The sequence below is a fragment of the Pipistrellus kuhlii genome, unplaced genomic scaffold, assembly GCF_014108245.1.
Source record: "Pipistrellus kuhlii isolate mPipKuh1 unplaced genomic scaffold, mPipKuh1.p scaffold_m20_p_4, whole genome shotgun sequence".
NCBI classification, from domain to species: Eukaryota; Metazoa; Chordata; class Mammalia; order Chiroptera; family Vespertilionidae; genus Pipistrellus; species Pipistrellus kuhlii.
The window spans coordinates 69,422,244-69,444,406 of NW_023425540.1; the positions used below are offsets into that span (position 1 = coordinate 69,422,244).

General features: G+C 38.1%; 1 protein-coding gene across 3 annotated transcripts in view; it reads right to left on the reverse strand.

The window, feature by feature from the left end:
* Positions 1-22,163, reverse strand: part of FBN2 (fibrillin 2) — a 234,378-nt gene that overhangs the window by 91,345 nt on the left and 120,870 nt on the right. For 2 of the 3 annotated variants that reach the window (XM_036410158.1, XM_036410159.2), the window contains exons 9-16: positions 18,880-19,032; positions 16,884-17,117; positions 15,803-15,940; positions 11,503-11,622; positions 10,496-10,621; positions 9,503-9,625; positions 7,667-7,789; positions 654-806 (exon numbers count right to left, since the gene is read on the reverse strand). In XM_036410158.1, the coding sequence (XP_036266051.1) occupies positions 654-806; positions 7,667-7,789; positions 9,503-9,625; positions 10,496-10,621; positions 11,503-11,622; positions 15,803-15,940; positions 16,884-17,117; positions 18,880-19,032 (1,170 nt within the window). The remainder of the gene's footprint in view (positions 1-653; positions 807-7,666; positions 7,790-9,502; positions 9,626-10,495; positions 10,622-11,502; positions 11,623-15,802; positions 15,941-16,883; positions 17,118-18,879; positions 19,033-22,163) is intronic. The other variant, XM_036410160.2, reaches the window with a different exon arrangement.

Genomic DNA, 22,163 nt, shown 5'->3' on the forward strand with positions numbered 1-22,163 from the left:
CTTTCCCAGCTTTCCCAGGCAACTATTTCTTCCTTTATGCTCTCCCAGTTCTTTATGTCCCTTTCAAAGGGTTAATTTTACTCCACTATATTTTCAACTATCTCCAACTTTAAAGAAAAAAAAGATTGTGTATATTTTTTAATCCACATTTTGCTTACATATATTCAACACAGGCTTATATATTCAATACAGGTTTAGTATGAATAAACAGGATCAACCTTATCAACCTAAGAGCCTGTAATTACTGATAGACTGTGACCTAAGACCATTCTGTGTTAAGATGAAAATAAATAAATAAAATCAGGTTCTGGTAAAGTTATTACAATACTGAAAGCAATAAGTAAACTTTGTGCTATTTGTCTTAGATCAAAGACATTGAGACTAATATATCCATGTAAAAAATCTACTTTAGTAATCATAATTGGGTCAACAAATACATTTATCTATTCACCATGTGTTCTCTTTTTCTAGAGATTTTAGATAAATACAAGCCAAATCTCATTAATTGTCTCTCATACCAACATAGGTTTGGACTTCTTTTCTTCAATTAAAAATAATGACAAAACACGTCAGACTTGACGTACTCCTTGGCCAAATATCTAATATTACATTTCCAGATTCTTATCAGGTGTGAAACCAGCCAATGGGACTACCTGAGTTTTTAGCAGGGCATGGCTGGCAGGGCTCTCCAAAGCCATAGTCTGGATTGGCACAGCAGCACTCGGACTTGGTCACTGCACCCGGGAAGGGACGGACACACACTCCCTTCTTGATTCCACCATAGCATGTACTGCGCATGTGAGTATCTGAAGGACACAGAGGAACAACGATTTAAGGTACAGACAAAGAAAAGGAGAGTTCAAAACTGAAGGCTTCTTTTAACTTAAGACTGGAAGCTTCTAGAGGGCATCTGCCACTTCTTTCTCTTTGTATCTTTAGCATCTAATAGTGTCATGAAATCAACAAATGTTTGTTGAGTGAGGAAAAGAATGAGTCCACATCAACAACTCATTTTCTCCAGTTTTATGTGCTGCACAAGCACCATTATCCCACGTATACTCACAGGCCTTTTGTTGAATCAGGTATATTCCCACAGTTATAAACGAGACTCCAAGATCTAAAAACTGGCTATCTTCTACTCAAAATGACACAACACTATTTCTATTTCAGAAGTTCCCATGAACAACAAAGTGCAGTGATCTTAAATTACCTTGAGATGACACTGCTTGATCATGAAGTTTTTGCTTCATTTTCAATCCCCTTTTACTATGTTTGACCTCAGACTCTCAATAAATCCAGTTTCTAAAAATAACAACAACCATGATGTGTCCTTGGCATTGTGCTAATTGAACATTCATGTCAACAACTCCCTAGAATAGTGATCATTTCCCACACATCACAGATGAGGAAGGTGAGATTCAGAGGGATTACAGAAGTAGCTCCCAGTCCCAGGTGATCCATTGCCTGACCTGGACTTACTAGTAGGCTCACACTGTTTGACCTTCAAAGTCCTTTCTCTTTGTACTGTGCCATGCAATGTCTCAAAGAAGAATATTTTGCTTAGTTTTCTCACTCTAAATTCTCATAAAATATGGTACAATTTTATGACACAGTATCTGATGAACTATAAAAAACTCAGATCACCATAAAGCCCAGAGAAGAAGGCAGCTTTTAAGTAGTGCAGATTGACATGTTAATTCCACCAAAGAGGCAACCCTTATTATAAATATTTATAATTATTCGCAAGTTGTTAGAAATTATTTTATATGCTTGTTATGCAAAGTGAGTCACCCAGTGATTTCTTATGATCTGGTAGTGTTTTCCATTAAAGCAATGAGATTGATGGCTGCACTAAAACAACGCGCTGTGTATACTGTATGCTCAAATGGAAGCAGGCCATGAGATTTACCATGCCAACCCTGTGGAGAGCATGTGTTGCTTCAGCTGTGGCCAAGTATGACAGTTTGCTCTGAATTATACACAAGTGTAAGACTCAATGCAACATAATAAAAGATTTATATGACAAACCTATAGCCAACATCATCCTCAATGGGCAAATACAATATCAGATATCAAACTATATTACAAATTATATTACTATATTCTCCAAACTGCCTGGTACTGGCACAAGAGACACAGACCAATGAAACAAAACAGAGAAAGCAAAAATAGATCCAAGCCATAATGCTCAATTGTAATTTGACAAAGGAGGCAAGAGCATACAATGGAGTCAAGACAGTCTCTTTAATAAATGGTTTTGGGAAAATTGGACAGATACATGCAAGAAAAAAAGAATGAAACTAGTCCACCAACTTACACCATACACAAAAATAAAAGTTCATAAAGAATTTAAAATAAGGTGGGAAACCATAAAATTTTATGGAATATAATGAACAACATAAACTGATGAACAAAAACAGGTCCAGAAAGAGAGAAACATCAATCAGACCATCAAACCTCAGACGGAAGGTAGGGAAGGGTGAGAATAAGGAGGAGAGATCATCCAAAGGACTTGTATTCATGCATATAACCTAACCAGTGGACACAGACAACAGAGGGGTGAGGCCATGAGTGGGGGGATAGGGAAGTAATGGGGGAATAAGGGCACATATGTAACACTTCAATCAATATGGACATTAAAAAAATCTTAGAAGAATCCATATGCAGCAAAATATCAGGCGTATCTCATAGTAATATCTTTACTGACATTCTGCTTGGGACAATGGAAATTAAGGAAAAAATAAAGAAAAGGGATGACATCAAAATAAAAAGCTTCTGCACAGCTAAAGAAACCATCAACAAAACAACAAGAAAACCCAATGCATGAGAGAACATATATGCCCATGATACATCCGATAAGAGTTTAATCTCTAAAATTTATAGGGAACTCATACAACTTAACAAAAGGAAGATAATATAATAAAGAATTGGCAAAGGATCTAAATAGACACTTTCAAAAGTAGACAGACAAAAAGCCAAGAGACATATGAAAAAATGCTCAAATTCACTAATCATCTGAGAGGTGCAAATCAAAATGACAATGAGGTACCATCTCACACCAGTCAGAATGGCAATCAACAAATCAACCAACAAGTGCTGGCAAGGATGTGGAGAAAAAGGAACCCTCCTGCACTGCTGGTGGGAATGCAGACTGGTGCAGCCACTGTGGAAAACAGTATGGCATTTGCTCAAAAAACTAAAAATGGAACTCCCATTTGACCCAGTAATCCCACTTCCAGGAATATATCCCAAGAAATCAGGAGCACCAATCAGAAAGAATATATGCACAGCTATGTTCATAGCAGCACAATTTTCAATAGCTAAGATTTGGAAACAACCTAAATGCCCATCAGCAGATGAGTGGATTAAAAAACTATGGTACATCTACATAATGGAATACTACCCTGCTGTAAAAAAAGAAGGAATTCCTACCATTTGCAACAGCATGGATGGAACTAGAGAGCATTATTGTAAGTGAAATAAGCCAGTCAGAGAAAGATAAATACCATATGATCTCACTTATATATGAAATCTAATGAACAAAATAAACTGACAAAATGGAAGCAGAAGCATGGATACTTAGAACAGACTGGCCAGTGCCTGATGGGAGAGTAAGGCGTGAGTGACTGGATAGGAAGGTGAAAGGATTAGCTCAGGAACATATATGCATACTGCATGGACCCAGGCAATAGTATGGTGAAGGCCAGGGGAAGCAGAGATAGATGGAGGTGGGCTAAGTGGGAGGGAAATGGGTGACATCTGCAAAAATGTCAACATTAAAATCCTCTTTAATAAAAGAGAAATGCAAATTGACCATGCCTTTGCTACACCCACCAGCCAATCAGGGTGAGTATGCAAATCAACCCAAACAAGATGGCGGTTAATTTGCACATCCAGGCCAGAGCGAAGACTGAAGATAGCTTGGAAAGAAGCCAAGCGCTGCAGAAGGGAGCAAAGCTTTGGAGAAGCAAGCAAGCGGAGCTTCGGTAAAGGAAGGGAAGCAGGTGGGCACAGGGAAGGGAGAGAAGCCAGTGGGGCGGGGAAGGAGGGAAGCAGGCGGGGCAGTGGAGACCGCAGCAGGAAGCCCTATTACAGAAATCTTCCTGCAAGGGGCATCTAGTTTTTTAATAAAAAGAGAAGTGTTTTTTTTGTTTTGTTTTAAGTATTGTTTGGGGTTCTTTTTTAGCAAGCGATAGATTTAGTGTTGCTGGTATTATCCTCCAAGCCTTTGAAGCCTCTGAAGAGCTCTGTACCCACCTCTGCCCAGAATACCCAACAGGCCAAGGTGAGGGGCTGCTATTCCTTTCACAGGTGCAGTCGGAGGTGAGATCAGCCTCTATTCACATGGGTAACAAGGCCAAGGATGGGCATGTTCTGTGCATTTGACACAGGCTACATAAGGAAAGGGTCCTAAAATGACCATGTGAAGGGGTGGTGAGAATCAGAGACCGTCTGAAGTGGACTGATAAAAGACAGGGTTGGGGGGCAAGGAGTGGCCACAAAGAAGAAAAATGCAGTGCCTGCATCTCAGGAAGGACAGCTGAATGCCTCCAAAGGACCCATGAAGTCAACCACAAGGAAGAAGTTGGCTTTAAACATCAGTGAAGCCCAGAAATCTTGAAGCCGTCCCAGGAAAGTATCAGTGTCTGCCTCCTCCCCTCCCCTCATGTACTCTTGCTCCCAGTGTAGTTAGAAAATGTCCTGCTCATGAAGGTTATACCTGCCTGTGAGTCAGCCTTCTTTAATGTAGTAGTTACAAAAACAGTTTAATTTTCTGAAAATAAAAACTCACATTTCAGTATCTAGGGAAACGAAAACAAATAAAAAAGAAATCTAAAGTTAAAATGCTGAACAAAATACTAATTCATCGCAGTGACTCATTTCTAATTAACTCCAACAATCAGTGAATCTCCAAAAGCATCACAAAAGGCAGAAGACATGAAGAAAACACATTTAGCATGTTATGGGAAGAGTAACATAACTTTACATACAAAGGTGCTTTCATTAAAAAGTTTAAGTGACACCATGGTGAAAAGCCGGAGAGGGCTTTCTAGCAGTTTCTGATGCCTTTTCAGTATGTAAACAAGAGAATAATTTTGTCTTTGAACACTGAATTCCTAACAACTGCTCAAAATATGTTGGTTGTTTAAAATAAAAATAATTTCTCCCTCCAAAACTGGTTTGGTACTCATTGTAGATTTTGACAGAATCTTTTAGGTAAAGGAAAAAGTCAACTAAATGTATCAAAGCAACTGAAAATCTTTGAGCTATCTAAGCAGGAAGGAGCTACATTCTTGTAGTTGCTGTATTTGAAACATCCCTGAACAGAGCGCTGACAATTCTGTAAGCTGAAATTTTGTAAGTCCTAGATGGGACAGAGTGGATGAACTTAAATGGACAGATTATTTCCATCTGCTGTTGCTTTTTTATCTCTCCCTCTCCCATCTTCCTCCCCCTCCAGCCCCTCTGGGATCCAAATGTTTTGATTCCCACAGTGAGAGTAAAGCTTTATCATACTATACCTAAGAAAGAATTTCATTTCTCTTAAAATTACTTTTAAACTAATAAGTATGTCTGCCGTTTAGAGTATAACCTGAAAATAGAGGGTACAAAATAGCTAATGTACCCTGGAGGTCTCATGAAAGCTTCAGAGGAAAAAAGGCAATAAATGTATTTTTACAACTAACTCACTCTGCCACTGTGATCATGAGAACATAGCAGTTGGTTTGAAATGCCAATTACATTTTTGTCTTCCTGTTTTTTTAAAGCTGATGACTGGTAACATTATTTTCATGGAACACTTTTTACAAAAGTATCCAAAACAAATTTCTTATGGCTTAAAATAAAATTCTTTCTCATGTTTTTCTCTTGTTTCTATAGTTAATTGCACAGTGATGAATAATCCTATCTAATAAAAGTGTGATATGCAAATCGACCATCACTCCAACACACAAAGATGGATGCCCCCATGTGGACACAAGATGGCCACCACAAGGTGGCCAGCAGGGGAGAGGAGCTGTGGGCAATCAAGTCCAGCAGGGGAGGACAGTTGGAAAAGACCAGGCCTGCAAGAAAGGACAGCTGTGGAGGACCCACGCCTGCAGGGGAGGACACTTAGAGGTGACCAGGCCAGTAGCCATGTAGGAGACAGTAGCTAGGGGTGACCAGGCCAGCAGGGGAGGGAAGTTAGGGGTGACTGGGGTGGCAGAGGAAGGCAGTTGGGGGTGACCAGGCCTGCAGAGAAGGACAATTGGGGGGGACCCAGGCTTATAGGGGAGGGCAGTTGAGGGCAACCAGACTGGAAGGGGAGGGAAATTAGGGGTAACCAGGCTGGCAAGGCAGGGCAGTTAGGGGTGACTAGGCTGGCAGGGGAGAACAGTTAGGAGAAACCAGGCTGGCAAGGGAGGGCGGTTAGGAGTGACCAGGCCAGCAGGGGAGGGCAGTTGGGAGCAATCGGGCTGGCAGGGGAGCAATTAGGCTGGTAGGGGAGTGGTTAATGGGCAGAAGTGTTTAGGGGCAATCAGGCAAGCAGGCAGGCAGTTGAGTGGTTGGGAGCCAGCAGTCCTGGATTGTGAGAGGGATATCCCTTGAGGGGTCCCAGATTGGAGAGGGTATAGGCTGGGCTGAGAGACACTGACATTCCCCTGTGCACAAATTTAGTGCACTGGGCCTCTAGTAACTATATAAAAACATTTTTAGCTTTTGACATAAGTCCAAGAGCTAGGGTACTGATTATTTATATTTTAATTTTGTGTGGATACAAATAAGAGTTTACTTAAATATAACCATAATCCCTGTTTCCTGCCTTCTTTGTTATTAATTACGATATATAAATTTACTGTATTTAGAAACTCAGTTATCTAACATCATTAAGGATGCTAGGTTAAGGACACTTTTTTCTTCTTCTCTGGCATTTAAAAAACAATTTCTTATTGATTTCAGAGAGGAAGGGAGAAGGAGAGAGAGAGAGAGATAAGAAACATCAATGATTAGAATCATTGACAGATTGCCTCCTGCATACTTCCTACTGGGGACTGAGCCTGCAACTCAAGCACATTCCCATGACCAGGAATCGAACCATGACCGCCTGGTTCATCGGTCAATGCTCAACATAGGTCAATGCTCAACCCCTGATCCACACCAGCCAGGCTCCAGAATTTTTGACTGGCCTCTCCTCAGAGCCTTCTGAGGAAGCTAACTGGGATATCTATCCATTTCTTAAAACAGCTTTATTGATACATGATTCATATCCCATAGATTTCATCTATTTAGAAGTGTATAATTCAATAGCTTTCAGCATGTTACTAGATATGTACAATCATCACTACAGTGATTGTAGAACATTTCATTACCACAGAAATACCTTTTAGCTATCACCTCCTCTCCTGCCACCCTGCCCTCTCTTTTCTAAGCAACCACTGACTTGCTCTGTCTCTGTAGATCTGCCTATTATGGACATTTCTTATGAAAGCAATTGCATTTATGTGGTCCTTTATAACTGGCTTCTTCCACTTAGCTTGTTTTCAAGGCTCATCCTTGCTTTCTCATGTACTAGTATTTCATTCCTTTTGATGGCTCAACATTATTCCACTGGATGGAACTATCTCTCCTCCCTTTTCAAAGATTATTTGGACACTGGGGACACATTATAGAGTGTTTCACTTACCGACGCATACACGTCCATCCACACCCACAGCCAGACCTGGGGGACAGTCACAGCGGAAGGACCCTTCATTGTTGATACAATGTCCATTCATGCAGATTCCTGGGGTTTGGCATTCATCAACATCTGCCCAGAGGGGAACACAAGCCAGGCCATGACTGGATAAATTTAACTTTCCTTTTACCTGTTGTCTCTGCTCTATACTTTCAACCTTTAGTTTTTAATTTTGAATTTGTGGGAAAACAGATGTTATAATAATTTTTTAAATTAAATTTACCAGGGGAATCTTGCATCTTTATACTACTCTGAAACATTTTCAGAAAGACTAAGTGAAAGTTTACCCATCTGAAAAAAAACCCCAGCCTTACTATTTTTTGCCTTACTATTTTTTTCATTATTTATTTGGCAATGCAGTTTAATATACATAATATTTAATCCCAATTAGTTAAGTGAAACAAATTCTTAAAAGGTAAACTTTTGTAATCACTTTTTATTTATACAAACACACACAATTCTAACTACGAGGAATGTTTTAATATTAATTTTATCAGTTCATAATATCAAAATAGTTTGGGGTATCTATTAATTTTCAATCTGCTTCAAATTATCAAAGGTAAATCACAATTAGAAGGCTCCTCAAATGATGAAACAGCCTTTAAAACACAGGGCTGCTAAATCATGGACATTTCAAGTCTTACAGACTACAACATTTGTAATAAGAAAATTAAAAAATAATTTAAAGAAAGCAGAAATTGGTGAGATTTAGGTTGTCTTTCTATGTGTATTTAATTTTCTTAAGAAATTCTGAAATAAATCACATGCTATAATGTAATGCTACACACTGGATGAACATAAAGCTAATCTCATATCCTCTGTTACATCCAAGGCAGCTAACCTTGGAGATGACATCCGAGTGATGAGTTCAATCAGCAAAACTACAATGGTTCTATTTAATCATGTACTCCCCTTTCTTGAATAGTCAAGAAGCATTTTTTTTTAATTCAGAAACATGAGAATCAGTCTTGATTTTTCTCTCTCTAATGTCCCTGGAATTCCACTGAAATTATAGGGATTAGTATGAGTCTTATTTAGTATTCAAATAAATTTGTGCAATTGAAGGCAGAAACCATCCACAAAGTTAATTTTGTCTAAAATGAGGAAGCTGGCGGGGGGGAAAAGGGGCGAAGGGGGGGAAACAAGCTTTTTTCTTAGTAGGAACTGCAAAATTTGTTTCATCTTACTAAATTCCAATTGTGAGTATTCACATAAGATAGCCTTATTTATTTCTAAGAGGCATTATCTTTTGCTAAATTATCACTAGAGCTTGGCCTACACAATGCCTTTATGAAAAAAACAACTGATAGGATATTTAAATTATTTCTTCATTAAATCAATGTAAGATTTTTAGATAATGATGTAATCATAAATGATCTGTATATTAGCTTTATGGAAAAGATGTGATTCAAAACTAATAATAATCGACAGTCAAAAATCTAGTTCTGAGAACACACAAAAATGAAAACCTTTCAAGATTTTTCCTTCCCCTTTTTAATTTAGGGCAGAGACAAATTATTTATACTTGTCTCTTTCAGACTTACTAGAACCTATCTGTCATACTCTAATTTTTCCTGTATCATTATTAGTTTTGTAAAATATTATTGTTCCCTAGACAATATGTGTCTTTCTAGGAAGCTTTAGACACCTGCCTGACTGAATTAGCAAGAGATGTGAATAATATAAAATCCATATGAAGGAACTGAAGTAATTCTCGCGTGATTCATTCAAAGAAAAAAGATGGTTTCAATCACAGTGATTTTCCTATCTCAAAGCCACACATACCAGTACAGTAACGCCCATTTGGAGCCAAGACAAATCCTGGTTTGCAGATGCACTTGAAGCTGCCATCTTCATTAATGCACATCCCATTCAAACACATGTTGGTAGTTGTACATTCATCATGATCTGCGGAGGAGAGAGAGGAACTCACACCCCTGGCCTTGAGGGAACCAGTTTCCTCTCCTTCCACAAACAATCAAATTCCACTGTGTAAATGAGCCATATGCTCACGAATTCTTCCCAACCCCCCTGAAGCCCCCTAATATGAATGCAAACTGAGTGAGAGCAAATAGTGTAGGGAATGTGCATAAGGGATGTAAAGGAAAATAATTAAGTAAATTTTGTGCTTAGTGGCTATTGAAACCACATGAGTAGCTTTTATTTTGATTTCCAAAAAAGTTAATACGATTTCAGGGATTTTTTTTTTTCTTTTGTAAGGAGAATGACGCAATGACAAACTTCATTGTACTAAGTGAAATGATCTGGACTTTTATTAGTGGGTGAACTCTGTGTTGCTGTGTGAATAGAATATTTCTGTGAAGTAATGGTACCTGCTGTACTACTAGACATCACTAGGAACACAAATTTAGAAATTTGATTTTCACATATACCAAACATTTTTCTATATCCCCAGAGTGAGGATGGGGGGAGACCTGTTTTATCTTGTCAATGTTGTCACCCCAATAAGTGAAATGCAGTAGGTAGTAATAATTATTACAAAGAATAATTGCTACTTACAATTAAACATATACTACAAGGAAATTTCCAGAAGCAGCAAAGTATTCCTTGTTATAACATTTGCCAAAAAAAGAAATAAATAAAAATCTGTTGTTTCACTTAAACAGTCTTATGTTAAATGTATTTATATTTTCCCTGAGTCACCTGAAGAACTCACATATTCATTGTGTAAGCTTTCATGGAAATAGTATATATGCTTCTAAATAAGAATGTATATCCTTTAAAAATCTTTTGCAAAGGAGCAGGGAATTTCCATACCAACACAGTTTTTTCCATCTGTAGTTAATTCAAAGCCGGCATTGCAAATGCACTGGAAACTTCCATCTGTGTTCACACATCGACCATTTTTACAAAGAACCCCATTCTGGATGCATTCATCAATATCTGGGAAAATTAAGAATGGCCAAACATTTTTATTTTACAATAATTAAAGATACAAACAGTAAGATAATGAATTTAATTTTAAATACCCAGTTTACTTTTACATGTAATATACAAAATCATGCTGCTTCTTTAGCAAAATTTCCATTTCTCACTAACCTTTTCTTTTTTCTTGGGTAGGTAGATGTAGCAATTTTAAACCTTTGAGTAATTTAAGAGGGAAAGAGAGAAAGATGAAATGGGTGTGCAGTGAACCTAATCGAGGGCAGCGAGGGGAGCTGTTTGTGACACACGGGTTGAAAACCTTAAACATCAGAGCAAGGAGCTGAGTAAGAATCAGGTAACTACAGAATATTTGGATTAAGAGCAACGTGATGAAAACTTCTGGAGCAAGTTTGTTTAAGCAACTACTCGTGGATGAATAGGACATGGACAAGAAGACAAGCAGAGTCATCTGTGAAAAGAATTCCTAGATGAATCAGCAGTGAGGTAGAGAGTTTGGACCACGGTAGAGACCAGGCATAATTTGGTGTTGGACTGTGTGTGAGGTTCACAGGAAACAGTAGGTGAAATGACTATAAATATTAAATCCCATTAATCCGAGAGCAGTAATGCTACTGGTGTTACTCAGAAAAAGAAAGCTGTGATTTAGGGAAGAAAGATACACTGAATTTTTGTGAAGCCAGATTCCACGATGCCTGGGTTATTTATGCAAATAATGTTTATGTATAAAAGGAGCCCTTCTGAAGGAACAGGAATCTGTAATAACGGAACAGCGCTTATTTCATTCCATGTTTTATCTTAATAAATCTACTTTTAACCTCAGCAGCCTGGGTCGCTGTATTTCACGGAACATTTTCACATGTGAAAGCAAACTGCCTTACCAATGCATGCTTGCTTGGTAGGAGTCCTCTGGAATCCAGCATGACATTTACAATAATAGGATCCAGGTGTGTTAACACAATCTCCATTAGTGCAGGGATTTGATGTGCATTCATCAACATCTGTGAGCAGCAAAAGGAACCATTATAGACTTCACTCCATTTCTAGAAATGTTTGTTTAAAGTATATTTAGGCCCCCTAAATTTGAGAGGCTAGTCGGTGGTAATAGTCTAAATAGCAGAGTATTTATAAATGAATGAACATTCCGTTCTTTAAATACAGAGGCCAGTATGGATATTTACAAAAATATTGCCTATTGGAGAGTACAAGGAAATTTGCTTTAATCAAGAAATAATGATTTTTCAATCTGAATAATGCACAATGATTAAAAGCATCGACACTGTAAAGACGCAGCCATGAGTTCCAATAGGCTATTGTGCTTACTATCGTTAGTAGTCTGGGCAAGTGAATAGCTTTTCTAGCCTCAGGATAATGTTAGAAAGTCAATCGAAAATTTTTGAAAATATATATTTATATTACATGTTGTCACTTCTATTAGTTTTAATGAAAGTGATAGCTGGATTATGGGATTTCTTTATCATTTTGTCAACTCAACTATATATGTATAGAGCACATGTGTCAAACACAAGGCCTGCGGGCCAAATCCGTCCCGCCAGGCCTTGCAATGTGGCCCGCACCGCGCTGTCATCACTGCACTCCGCTGCGTTTCCATCACAATGACAGTTTATGACTGTTCAGTAAACCATTCGGCCCGCAATTTAGGCTGGATTTTAGATTTTGGCCCCTTCTCTGATTGAGTTCGACACCCCTAGTATAGAGGCTTGATAATATTTTGTAGTAACAAACAGAGGTTGGGGCAAAAATGGAAATTAATTAAAACAAAGCCTATTATTTTCAGTAGCTTCAGGTTTATCTAGGATCTTAATAATGGCACAGGATTTTTTTTTAGTTTTGCTCCTACACTCAAACCCCCGTAAGGCCTGATTAAATGCAAACCCATCAGAGAATTCAGGAACTGCACAACCAAATGACAATCTGAACAGTCTGAAAGTCAACTCCCAGAAAAATCACATGTAAGAAAAGTTAATTCACCTTTTCTCAGCAATGCCTACTAACTAGTATTTTGAATACTAGCAAAATTAAAAACATGGCTGGCTGGTGAGGGCATAATGACTTGCCATTTCACATACGTGTAGAAGCCATTAACATATACAATTTCAGCTAAATCAGAGAGTACAACAATAAAATCAATTCACAGGTTTAACATTTTAATAAACAGATTACCCTTTTCACAGATGTTCTTAAAATAGGAACTGTACTCTATCAAACTCACCAACCTCAATTATATAAACACTCAGACAGAATGCAATTAAGCTCTCTCTAGTAAAAGGGGGTGGGGAATCTCATAGAAAACACACACACACACACACACACACACACAACAAAAAGAAAAAAACAAAATTAAATGTTTTTTTGATTCATTCAAAGACACCTTCAGCCCATTAAGAGTCACTTACATTTAAACTTTTGGTCGATAATATCAATTCTACTGAGCCAAAGGAATGAAGCAAAATGAAAAAAGAGAGTTTAGAGTGTTAGTAAGCATACAAAGTATAATTAATGAGCTTTCCAATACGAAATTTCATGTTCAGTGTGCAGTGTTGAAGATCCCTTAAGTTCTATGGCTTTGTAATACAGACTGTAACAATTAAAACTGTGCTGTAGATGTATCTTTACAGAAACTTCATTGTGAATATCTGTTCTAGTGAAAAACATGCATCCAACCCCCTCTCTTTAGATAAACTTTCTGAGAAGCTGGGTCAGAACCTTTCCCTTCCCTTAAGAACCTGTTCTCAAAGCCTTTAGTTCCTGGATTACCTCTGCCAGTATTGTGCCACTAAAGCTCCAATTCATTGCTGTTTCCGTAGCCCCTTGGCTAAAGAACCAGTACCCAGAGAAGAGAATTCCTCACTTATTTATTTTTATTTTGGAAGGACAGCAATCACCAAAAACGTTCTAGAGACTAAAATCCATGACTTTCACACTCACTGGTTTTCTAAGCTAATGGAAGAGTAATCATAAATAGCACTGCCATGTTCTGTAATGTACACCTCATGCTCTTTATTCTGAGTCTCACACTTCAAAGTGTTCCACTTTATTTTGCCTTGTGCAGAAAATATTACACTTAAATTTTACAGTTTGTAGACTTTGATTTCTTCCTATATTTTCACTGTAGACTGAGCATTTTTAGGCAAAATTCACAATATTTTAAACTCCTAAAGTAATTGGGCAAGACATCATCAAAATGGTTAAATGCTCAGATAGTATTGGCATAATAAATAGTAACTTTTGAAAAAGTGCTTTATATTCCAACTGAGCAAACACCTTTAATTTGGAAAGGCTCTAAGATTATCTTTGCCCCACTCCCCCCAAAAAACAACAAAAATTATTTCATACTCTTCCAAAACAGAATAATTTAAATGGACTTAAAAACCACTGCTAACAGCAGTCTGACTTAGACAACAAAGGAGTCACAAAAATTCATCTTAAATTAGAATTCTCAGGAAAGAGAGAGAATAAATTGATGAGTAAAGACAACTTTCCAGATCTCAGGAGTAACTCATAATAGCAAAATGGACCCAATTCTATTTTCCTGGTCTTTGATCCTTTAATACAGTTATTGACTTTCATGTGATAGCACTTCCTCAGTATCTAAAGGAAGTTTCCAAACAGCAAGGGCAGTTTATTATTCATTAAAACACAGGTGCAATTAACACAGTCACCACTTTAACTTGGGCTTATGTCCTCTTTAGCTTTTTCTGACATCCCAATGTGTTGTTTCTAACTTAAATTGGCTAGAAGTTGACACTAGAAAGAGTATAGGATGGAAAACATTAAAAACTTCTCTTCTGAAAAGATGCTCCAATACTAATCTTTGTCCCTACAAATTGTAATAGAAAGATAACTCTGCCTAGATTTTAACTTTTAAGGGCTGGGTGATGAGATCAAACTAGAATGGAACTGTCTATAATAATGTTTGGGTAAAACACATAAGTTTAAGATTTATGTTAACACTAGAGGCCTGGTGCATGAAATTCATGCACCAGGGGTGTGTCCCTCAGTCCAGCCTGCACCCTCTCCAATCTGGTACCCCTCAGGGGATGTCCGACTGCCCATTTAGGCCCGATCCTACTGGCAGTTGGACGTCCCTCTCACAGTCCAGGACTGCCGGCTCCCAACTGCTTGCCTGCCTGCCTTCCTGACTGCACCTAACCTTTTCTGCCTGCCAGCCTGATCACCCCCTAACCACTCCCCTGCCAGCCTGGTGACCCCTAACTGCCCCCCCCAACCCCCTTGCAGGCCTGGTCCCTCCCAACTGCCCTTCCCTGCTGGCCATCTTGTGGCAGCCATCTTGTGTCCACACGGGGGCAGCCATCTTGTGTGTTGGAGTGATGGTCAATCTGCATATTACTCTTTTATTAGATAGGATAGAGGCCTGGTGCATAGGTGGGGGCCAGCTGGTTTGCCCTGAAGGATGTCATGGATCAGGGTGGGGGTTCCCTTGAGGAGTGGGACAGCCTGGGTGAGGGGCCTGTGATGGTTTGCAGGCTGGCCACACACCCCCGGCAACCCAAGCAGAGGCCCTGGTATCTGGGATTCATTTATCTTATATAATTGAAACTTTGTAGCCTTGAGTGGATGCCTAGGCTGGCCAGGGTGTGCAGAAAGCTTGGCTTCCTCCATTGCTGGGGAAACCCAAGCTTACTATTTGCTCCATGGCCGTAGCCATTTTGGTTGGGTTAATGTTCATATGCGCTCCTGATTGGCTGGTGGATGTGGTTTGTGGATATAGTGAACTGATGGTTAATTTGTATATTAGTCTTTTATTAGATAGGATACTAGCTATGAAGACATACAATCCCAATATTACGTTGGACATAGAGTTTATTAAAAGGGTGGCAGTAGGCCTCTACCTGGGTCCCAGAAAAAATATGTTAAGTCATTCATTTAACATGGTTAGTTCATTTCCCGTGCATCTAGCATTGTACTAACCAAGGAAAGACAGAGCCAGAAATCTAACATTTAGGGTGGGGGATTCTTGATGTGGCCTAGCTCAGCAGTAGGCTAAGAAAGCATAGGAAGACCACGCACACAGGAGAGACAGTTTGGGAATTAGCTTTACTTCAAAAGACTTTTTTTTTGTATCACATGCAGTCTAATTTATCTGTACAGTGTAAAAGCTATCAAAGACTAAGAAGGATTAAAGAGTCATGAGCTTACCTATGCAATCCCCATTTGCATCCTGCTTATAGCCCATGTTACACTCACAGCGGTAGCTAGAAACAGTAGGTATGCAGCGTCCATTTAAACAGAGATTAGCATGGTGCTTGCAGATATCTATTGTCTGGTTCAGAATAGCTATGGAAAATTAAAACACAAGCGATAGTGTATCATTACATGGATTACTTTTTTTAGAGCTAATTTTTAAAAGCATATTTAATAGTACATTAATTAGGTGTATATATCAAAAGCTTACATTATTCTAGATTGTATTAAAACTTTAAGGTTGAGGATCTTAAAAATATTCTTGTGACACATGGTTGTAACTGGCATTTGTTAAGTAATGCATCTGGAGACTTTGCCCACAATAATGTCTTTAAAATGTCAGGAATGTTCTACTGTACATTTGAATGCTTTCCATTTCCTTTTTTGTAATTGTGCTGAATATTCAGATATAGTATACAGGCAATATGCCAAAAATAATAAACACCACACCGTGGGACATCATAAAATATTATTAGCAAGAGCAGCTCTTTTAAAAAGAATGAACTCAAATGTCAAGTACACCAATGCCAATTCTGGCCTAAAGCCCATAGTTCTCGATTTCTTAAGTTATTCAACAAAAAAGAGTGAGGAAAAGAAAGATATTTCATTATAATATTTGGATAGGCACAGAGCAAGCCTTATTCAGTTTATCTCAGTTGAGAAATGGTTCTGGAACTAATTCAAGGGTTGTATGAATAGGGCAGCTGCAAAGGGCCAAGTGAAATACACTGGAACCAAAAACGTGCTTTTGAATGGCGTCATCTGGATTGGAGTATCACTGTACTCTCATCTCTCCTTTCAAAGAAAGCCTGGACCACTCATTCTTTTCTCCAATTTGGAAAGTTAATGAAACACAAAAAATAATATTTTCCTTAAGAATTCTGTATTACTGCATTATATTTTAGACCCTGAAACAAATTTTTACACATATATGTATACATGCACACACATGCCTTTTGGAAAAAAGAAAAAGTTAGGAATTATAATATCATTTAAGACAGAAAAGTAAAGAGTTTACATAAAAGTGAACACTCACTTAGTCCAGTGATGATGGGCCCCTGTCCCCCGGCCCCTACACCCGCTCCCCCAACACCGGGAGAAAAGCCATTGCCTCCAGGGATGGGGATGAAGCCTGCCCCTCCGGGGCCATAGCCATTGCCATTGCCATTTGGGGCAAAGCCGTTCCCCCCAGTGCCTCCAGGTCTGGAACCAGCACTTCCTGGAATCCCTCCTATTGGAAGTCCATCCATGCAAAGTCTGTGATACTCCTCTAGAAAAAAAGAAAAAAGAAAGTTCAGTTACATACAAATGGCTGCCTTCCTGCATAATAAAGCAATCTGTGTTACTTTATCTGTGCCTACATGATGTGAATGAGTAGAGCACTATCCTGATAAATATTTTCAATGCTAACAGCAGCAGAAAAAATATGTTTCAGAAAGATATTAAAACCTATATGCCATATTTTAACTGAGTTGCATAATCAAAGAATTGTCTTTATGAGTATTTTGATTTTATGTCCCTTAGTGAAACACATAAAATTCTAGATATACCTATGAATGCAAGAAATTTACTTAAATGGAAGAAAATTAAAGCTTTAAATAATTCATCCTATATATTTTATTGTGCTTGAAATGTCTTCAGTATTGCAATATACATGTTTCCTATCTCTTTTCTTCTCTTTAAGGGATTAATATGGCTTTAGAGTAATATTTCTTCCAATGTGGATTCTAACAGAAGATGGTATTTAATAAGCTTTAAAATCTGCTTCTTATTTGTCCAAGTATTGAAGTTGAGAGAAAAAAAAGCAAGGGTAATGATTGCCTTTATTTCCTTAATTGTTCTCAGAATTAGGAAACTATATCAAAAGAAATGAAAACTATTTAGGTCAAGTAATTGTTTAGTATTAATATTACTATTATTTATTACTAGTAGAACTATGAGTTTCTAAAATTATATACTATGTATTAACTTTTCTAAAAAATTTACTACTTGATTTTAATATTTTATAGCTTAAAGATTTTAAAAGAATGTGCCTTGTTTTTCTCCATAGCAGTACATATAGTTACATATTTTACAAACGTAGTTCAAAAAATTAGTTTCCATAAAAATTAGTTTCCAATACAATAACATGTTGATATACCTTTATGATATTGCATATTAACTATACTTTACCTATTCATATCTACACTAATGAAAGAGTAAGATGCAAATTGATTGTACATCCATGACGCCCACCAGCCAATCAGGAGTGAGTATGCTAATTAACAAAGATGGCGGGTTAATTTGCCTGTGTAGGTGCTAAGTGGCCAGGGGCAGGGTGGGACACTTGTGTTCCACACAGCCCCAGCCACTCTAGGCCTCTGGGCAGAGTGGGAAGGTGGAAAGGTGACTCTGACTGGAGTGAAGACAGTTCCAACAACCAGGGGAAAGACCATTCTTGCATGAATCTTCATGCATCGGGCCTTTAGTTATATTAATAAAAGATGCTATTGCTCATTCATTCTAAAGTGACTTTTCAATTTAGCCTCAGTTATATGGCAGTTAATGCAGCAAAATGATTGAGAGGCATCCTCCTACCCTTGTATTCTTAATGTTCAGGTCATTAGAAAAAAGAAAGTATCTTTAAGAATTGGGACACCATACGATAAGATAAGGGTACTCCTGAAATAAAATGTAAATGGAGGTTGAACTTTCTAATCAAAGATAGTCAAGCTCTGAAATGAAAGATCAGGAGGTTTTAAAACTGAATTGAAATACGGGCATTCAATTAACTTTTAAAAATACTTCACAAAGACCAGTGATAATCAACTTTTAAGAATTATTTTAATATCAATAAATTAGGTACAGTCAAAATTGATCCCAAATAAATAATGCTACCCTAACTCTTCCCAAAACACCCAAGTCACATTGAAGACAGTAATAGGAATATAGACATGACATGACTTCAAAAAGAACAGCAAAGTACATTAGTACATTAGTACAAATTTTTTTAGTACTGTCTGTCTTGAGGAGACTAGCTGCCAGCCACTCACCAGAGCCTCTGACGGGACAGGCTTCAGGAATGGTTCCAAGGCCCCAGCAGCGGCCAGGCTCACAGCAGCATTGCATTTTTGTCATTCTGCCCGGGAGCTCTTGTGCACAGCGACCATTCACCAGGCCTGAGAAACATGTGCCTGATCTTTGATCTGAGCATGTGAAAATAAAATAGAAGTCATGGCAGAATTATCTCAGGTTCTTAAATCAATCATTTCACACATTAGAAGAGATTAAATGAAGTTATTTTACTTAATCTCTAGTGTATCTATATATCTCTTCATTTCTATTACATTCCTTTACTTATTTACTGAGCAAACATTCATCTTGAACCATGCCACATCCCAGTGATACAAACATGAAAGCCATAAAGCAGATAGGAGTCCATACTGCAGTGAAAAGCCAACACAGCCAGGTCTGAAACTTGAAGAAAAGCAGAAAGGCAATAACCCAACCCTATCCGATCCTCCAATCCCAGCTGACCTGGAATTGTGTGCTGTTTTTGGCCACTGAGATTTTTGTGGATACTTATTACATAGCAGTATCTGACTGATAGAGACCTACTTTAGAAAAGTTGATCAGAAGCATCTCTTTGAGACAGTGACACTGAGAAGAAATTTGAATAAATTCAGATAATGGACCAGTTATCTGAAAGAAGAGTAGTTCAAAGAGAAAGAAGGGGAGGTGCTTGATGTGTGTGAAAAGCAAGAATCCAATGTGACTAGAAAAGAACATGCAAAGGGGAGAGACTATGAGCTCAGAGAGATATCAAAAGCTATATCATGGAGACCTGAGGACCACTCAGGAGGACTTTGGATGTTATTTGGTGTTCTTTAAGATTAACTAAAGGTCTTCAATTAGAAGAAACATTTTAAAAAATTTCTTTGGCCATTGACTATAGTGAGGACAGGAAGGAAGACCTTCAGATGAGAGATGATGGTAGCCTGGATAAGGATGGTAGTAGTAAAGATGACGACATATTTTCAAAGCACAGCCAATGGGAACTTGCATGGGTGTGGGTCTGAGGGAAAAGAGGGAATTTCCTAAGTTTTTTTTTACTTAAACAGCTGAGATGAGGATGTCAAGGGAAAAAGTAGAATTAGAGAACATAATACACAGCTTCTATTTAACGTGTTACATTTGGGATGTTAAATATATGAACCTGGAACCCAGAGGAGTGGTCAGGCTGAAGATATATACTGGTGAGTTATCAGTATATATACATGGGTATTATAAGCTATGACGTTAGGTGAGACATTTTCAAGAACTAGGGGCAATGGATTATGTCAAATGGTGATGAGAAGTAAAGAAAGGTGCAGATTTAGAAATAACCTCTGGGTTTAGCAGTATTGCTATGGTAACAATTGTGTGTATTATCCTACAATATTGGGGGAGGAGAAGTGACATGATCAAATGTGACTAGGATAAAGGTCACCCTAGCAGCAGGAGAGAGAATGGATTAGAATGGCAGATAAAAGCTAGAAGACATCATCAAAAGACTACATAAAAAAAGCAAAACTGCATAAGAATAAAATAATAGTGTCATCTGTGGGTTTATAACTGAATCTGCCTTTATTGTAAGCAATGAAAAAAAATGGTGTCTAATTCACTATATATTATTCAACTTTTATCAAGATGCCTTCAAAGGTATTTTGTCTATGACCACCAGAAGAAAGATGTAGCACAACAATCAGGAGCTGCCTATTAGTAATGCACTTGAAACTATTAATCACAAATAATCCCATTAATAGATAAAGCCTATTTCTTTGCATTACATATAGTTTAAAATAAACATATTTTCCTGAATGGTCCATAGTATACCTCAAGTTGCTTTGCTTCCAAGTTATCTTATATAATAAAGAGTCACTATGCTAATTAGACCAGATGGCGGAATGACTTCTGGAATGACCTTCCTGAATGACCAATGGGTGGGCTGCAGGGCCATGGGGCCACAAGGGCTGAGGCAGCCAGGACTGTGAGGGCCTACTCTTGCATGAATTTCATGCATCAGGCCTCTAGTCGTTAAATAAAAGAACTGACTTTAAGATGCTCCATGTAAGAATCAGTACACCTCCCCCTATTTCCCAAAAGAAACCCAGTATGGCCCAAAGCGAAGTACAGATGGTCCCCAACTTTAGGATGGTTCAACTTAATGATTTTTTGACTTTATGAAGGTGTGAAAGAAGTATGCATTCAATAGGAACTGTACTTCCAATTTTGATTTTGATTTTTTCCTGGGCTATAGATAATGTGGTATGATATATTCTCCTGATTCTGGGCAGGAGCAGTGAGCTGCAGCTCCCAGTCAGCCACACCACTACCAGGATAAACAACAGACACTCCATAGTTTACTGTGTTGCCAACGTTTTCTGAACATGTTTAAGATAGGCTTAAGGAAAGCGATGATGTTTGGTAGGTTAGTTGTATTAAATGTGTTTTTGACTTACAAAGGGTTTATTGGAAAGTAGCTTCATTATATGTTGAGGAGCATCTGTACTAAATTTGGTACATGCTGCATGCTTGAAGACACTGCAGACATTTTATAAACTGCATAAGCTGCTGTCACTGGAAATGATTTTACAGGGAAGTTTCTATTCCCAAGAATGATCCAGGAAAATAATTTTGGAAATATTCATTCCAGGAACCCAAAGTACCACATTCCTAGATTTACTTGATTGTTACACTCCTCTAGAACAGAATGTAAATTAGAAAGTCCAAAACTCTTAACAGTAATCACTGTAATGAAACAATACTACCAGTTAAGTTGAATTGTATTGATCTCTTCAAGTTTTCTGCAAGGAGGAGGCTGTACCTTAAGAAGTAGTGGCCTTGAATGTACCTTGGTTGTGGGCATATCCCCAGTAGGGGGTATGCAAGAGGCAGCTGATCGATGACTCTCTCTCATCGATGTTTCTAACTCTCTCTCTCTCTCTCTCTCCCTTCCTCTCTGTACAAAATCAACATTGAACTCTTCTTTGTCCTGGAAAAGGGTTGGTGTGTGAATTAAACAAAACAGTATATGTTCTGTTTCTAGCAGAATGGTGGATTAGCTACTCTTAATGTCTCTTTCACTAGAAACATCACAGATAAAACAATTAAAAAAAATACATTACCTAGCTGACATGAAAGTAATGAAAAAACAGTCTTAAAATGAAGTGAAAACCGGAACCATAGGAGGTAAGTGAACAAAAGTTTTCAGTTTTAAGGCTTGCTTCTTCAAAACTCTAGAAACCTGACATTTCAATTCTGATACTTTCCCAGGACCCAAAGTGCAAGAGATAAG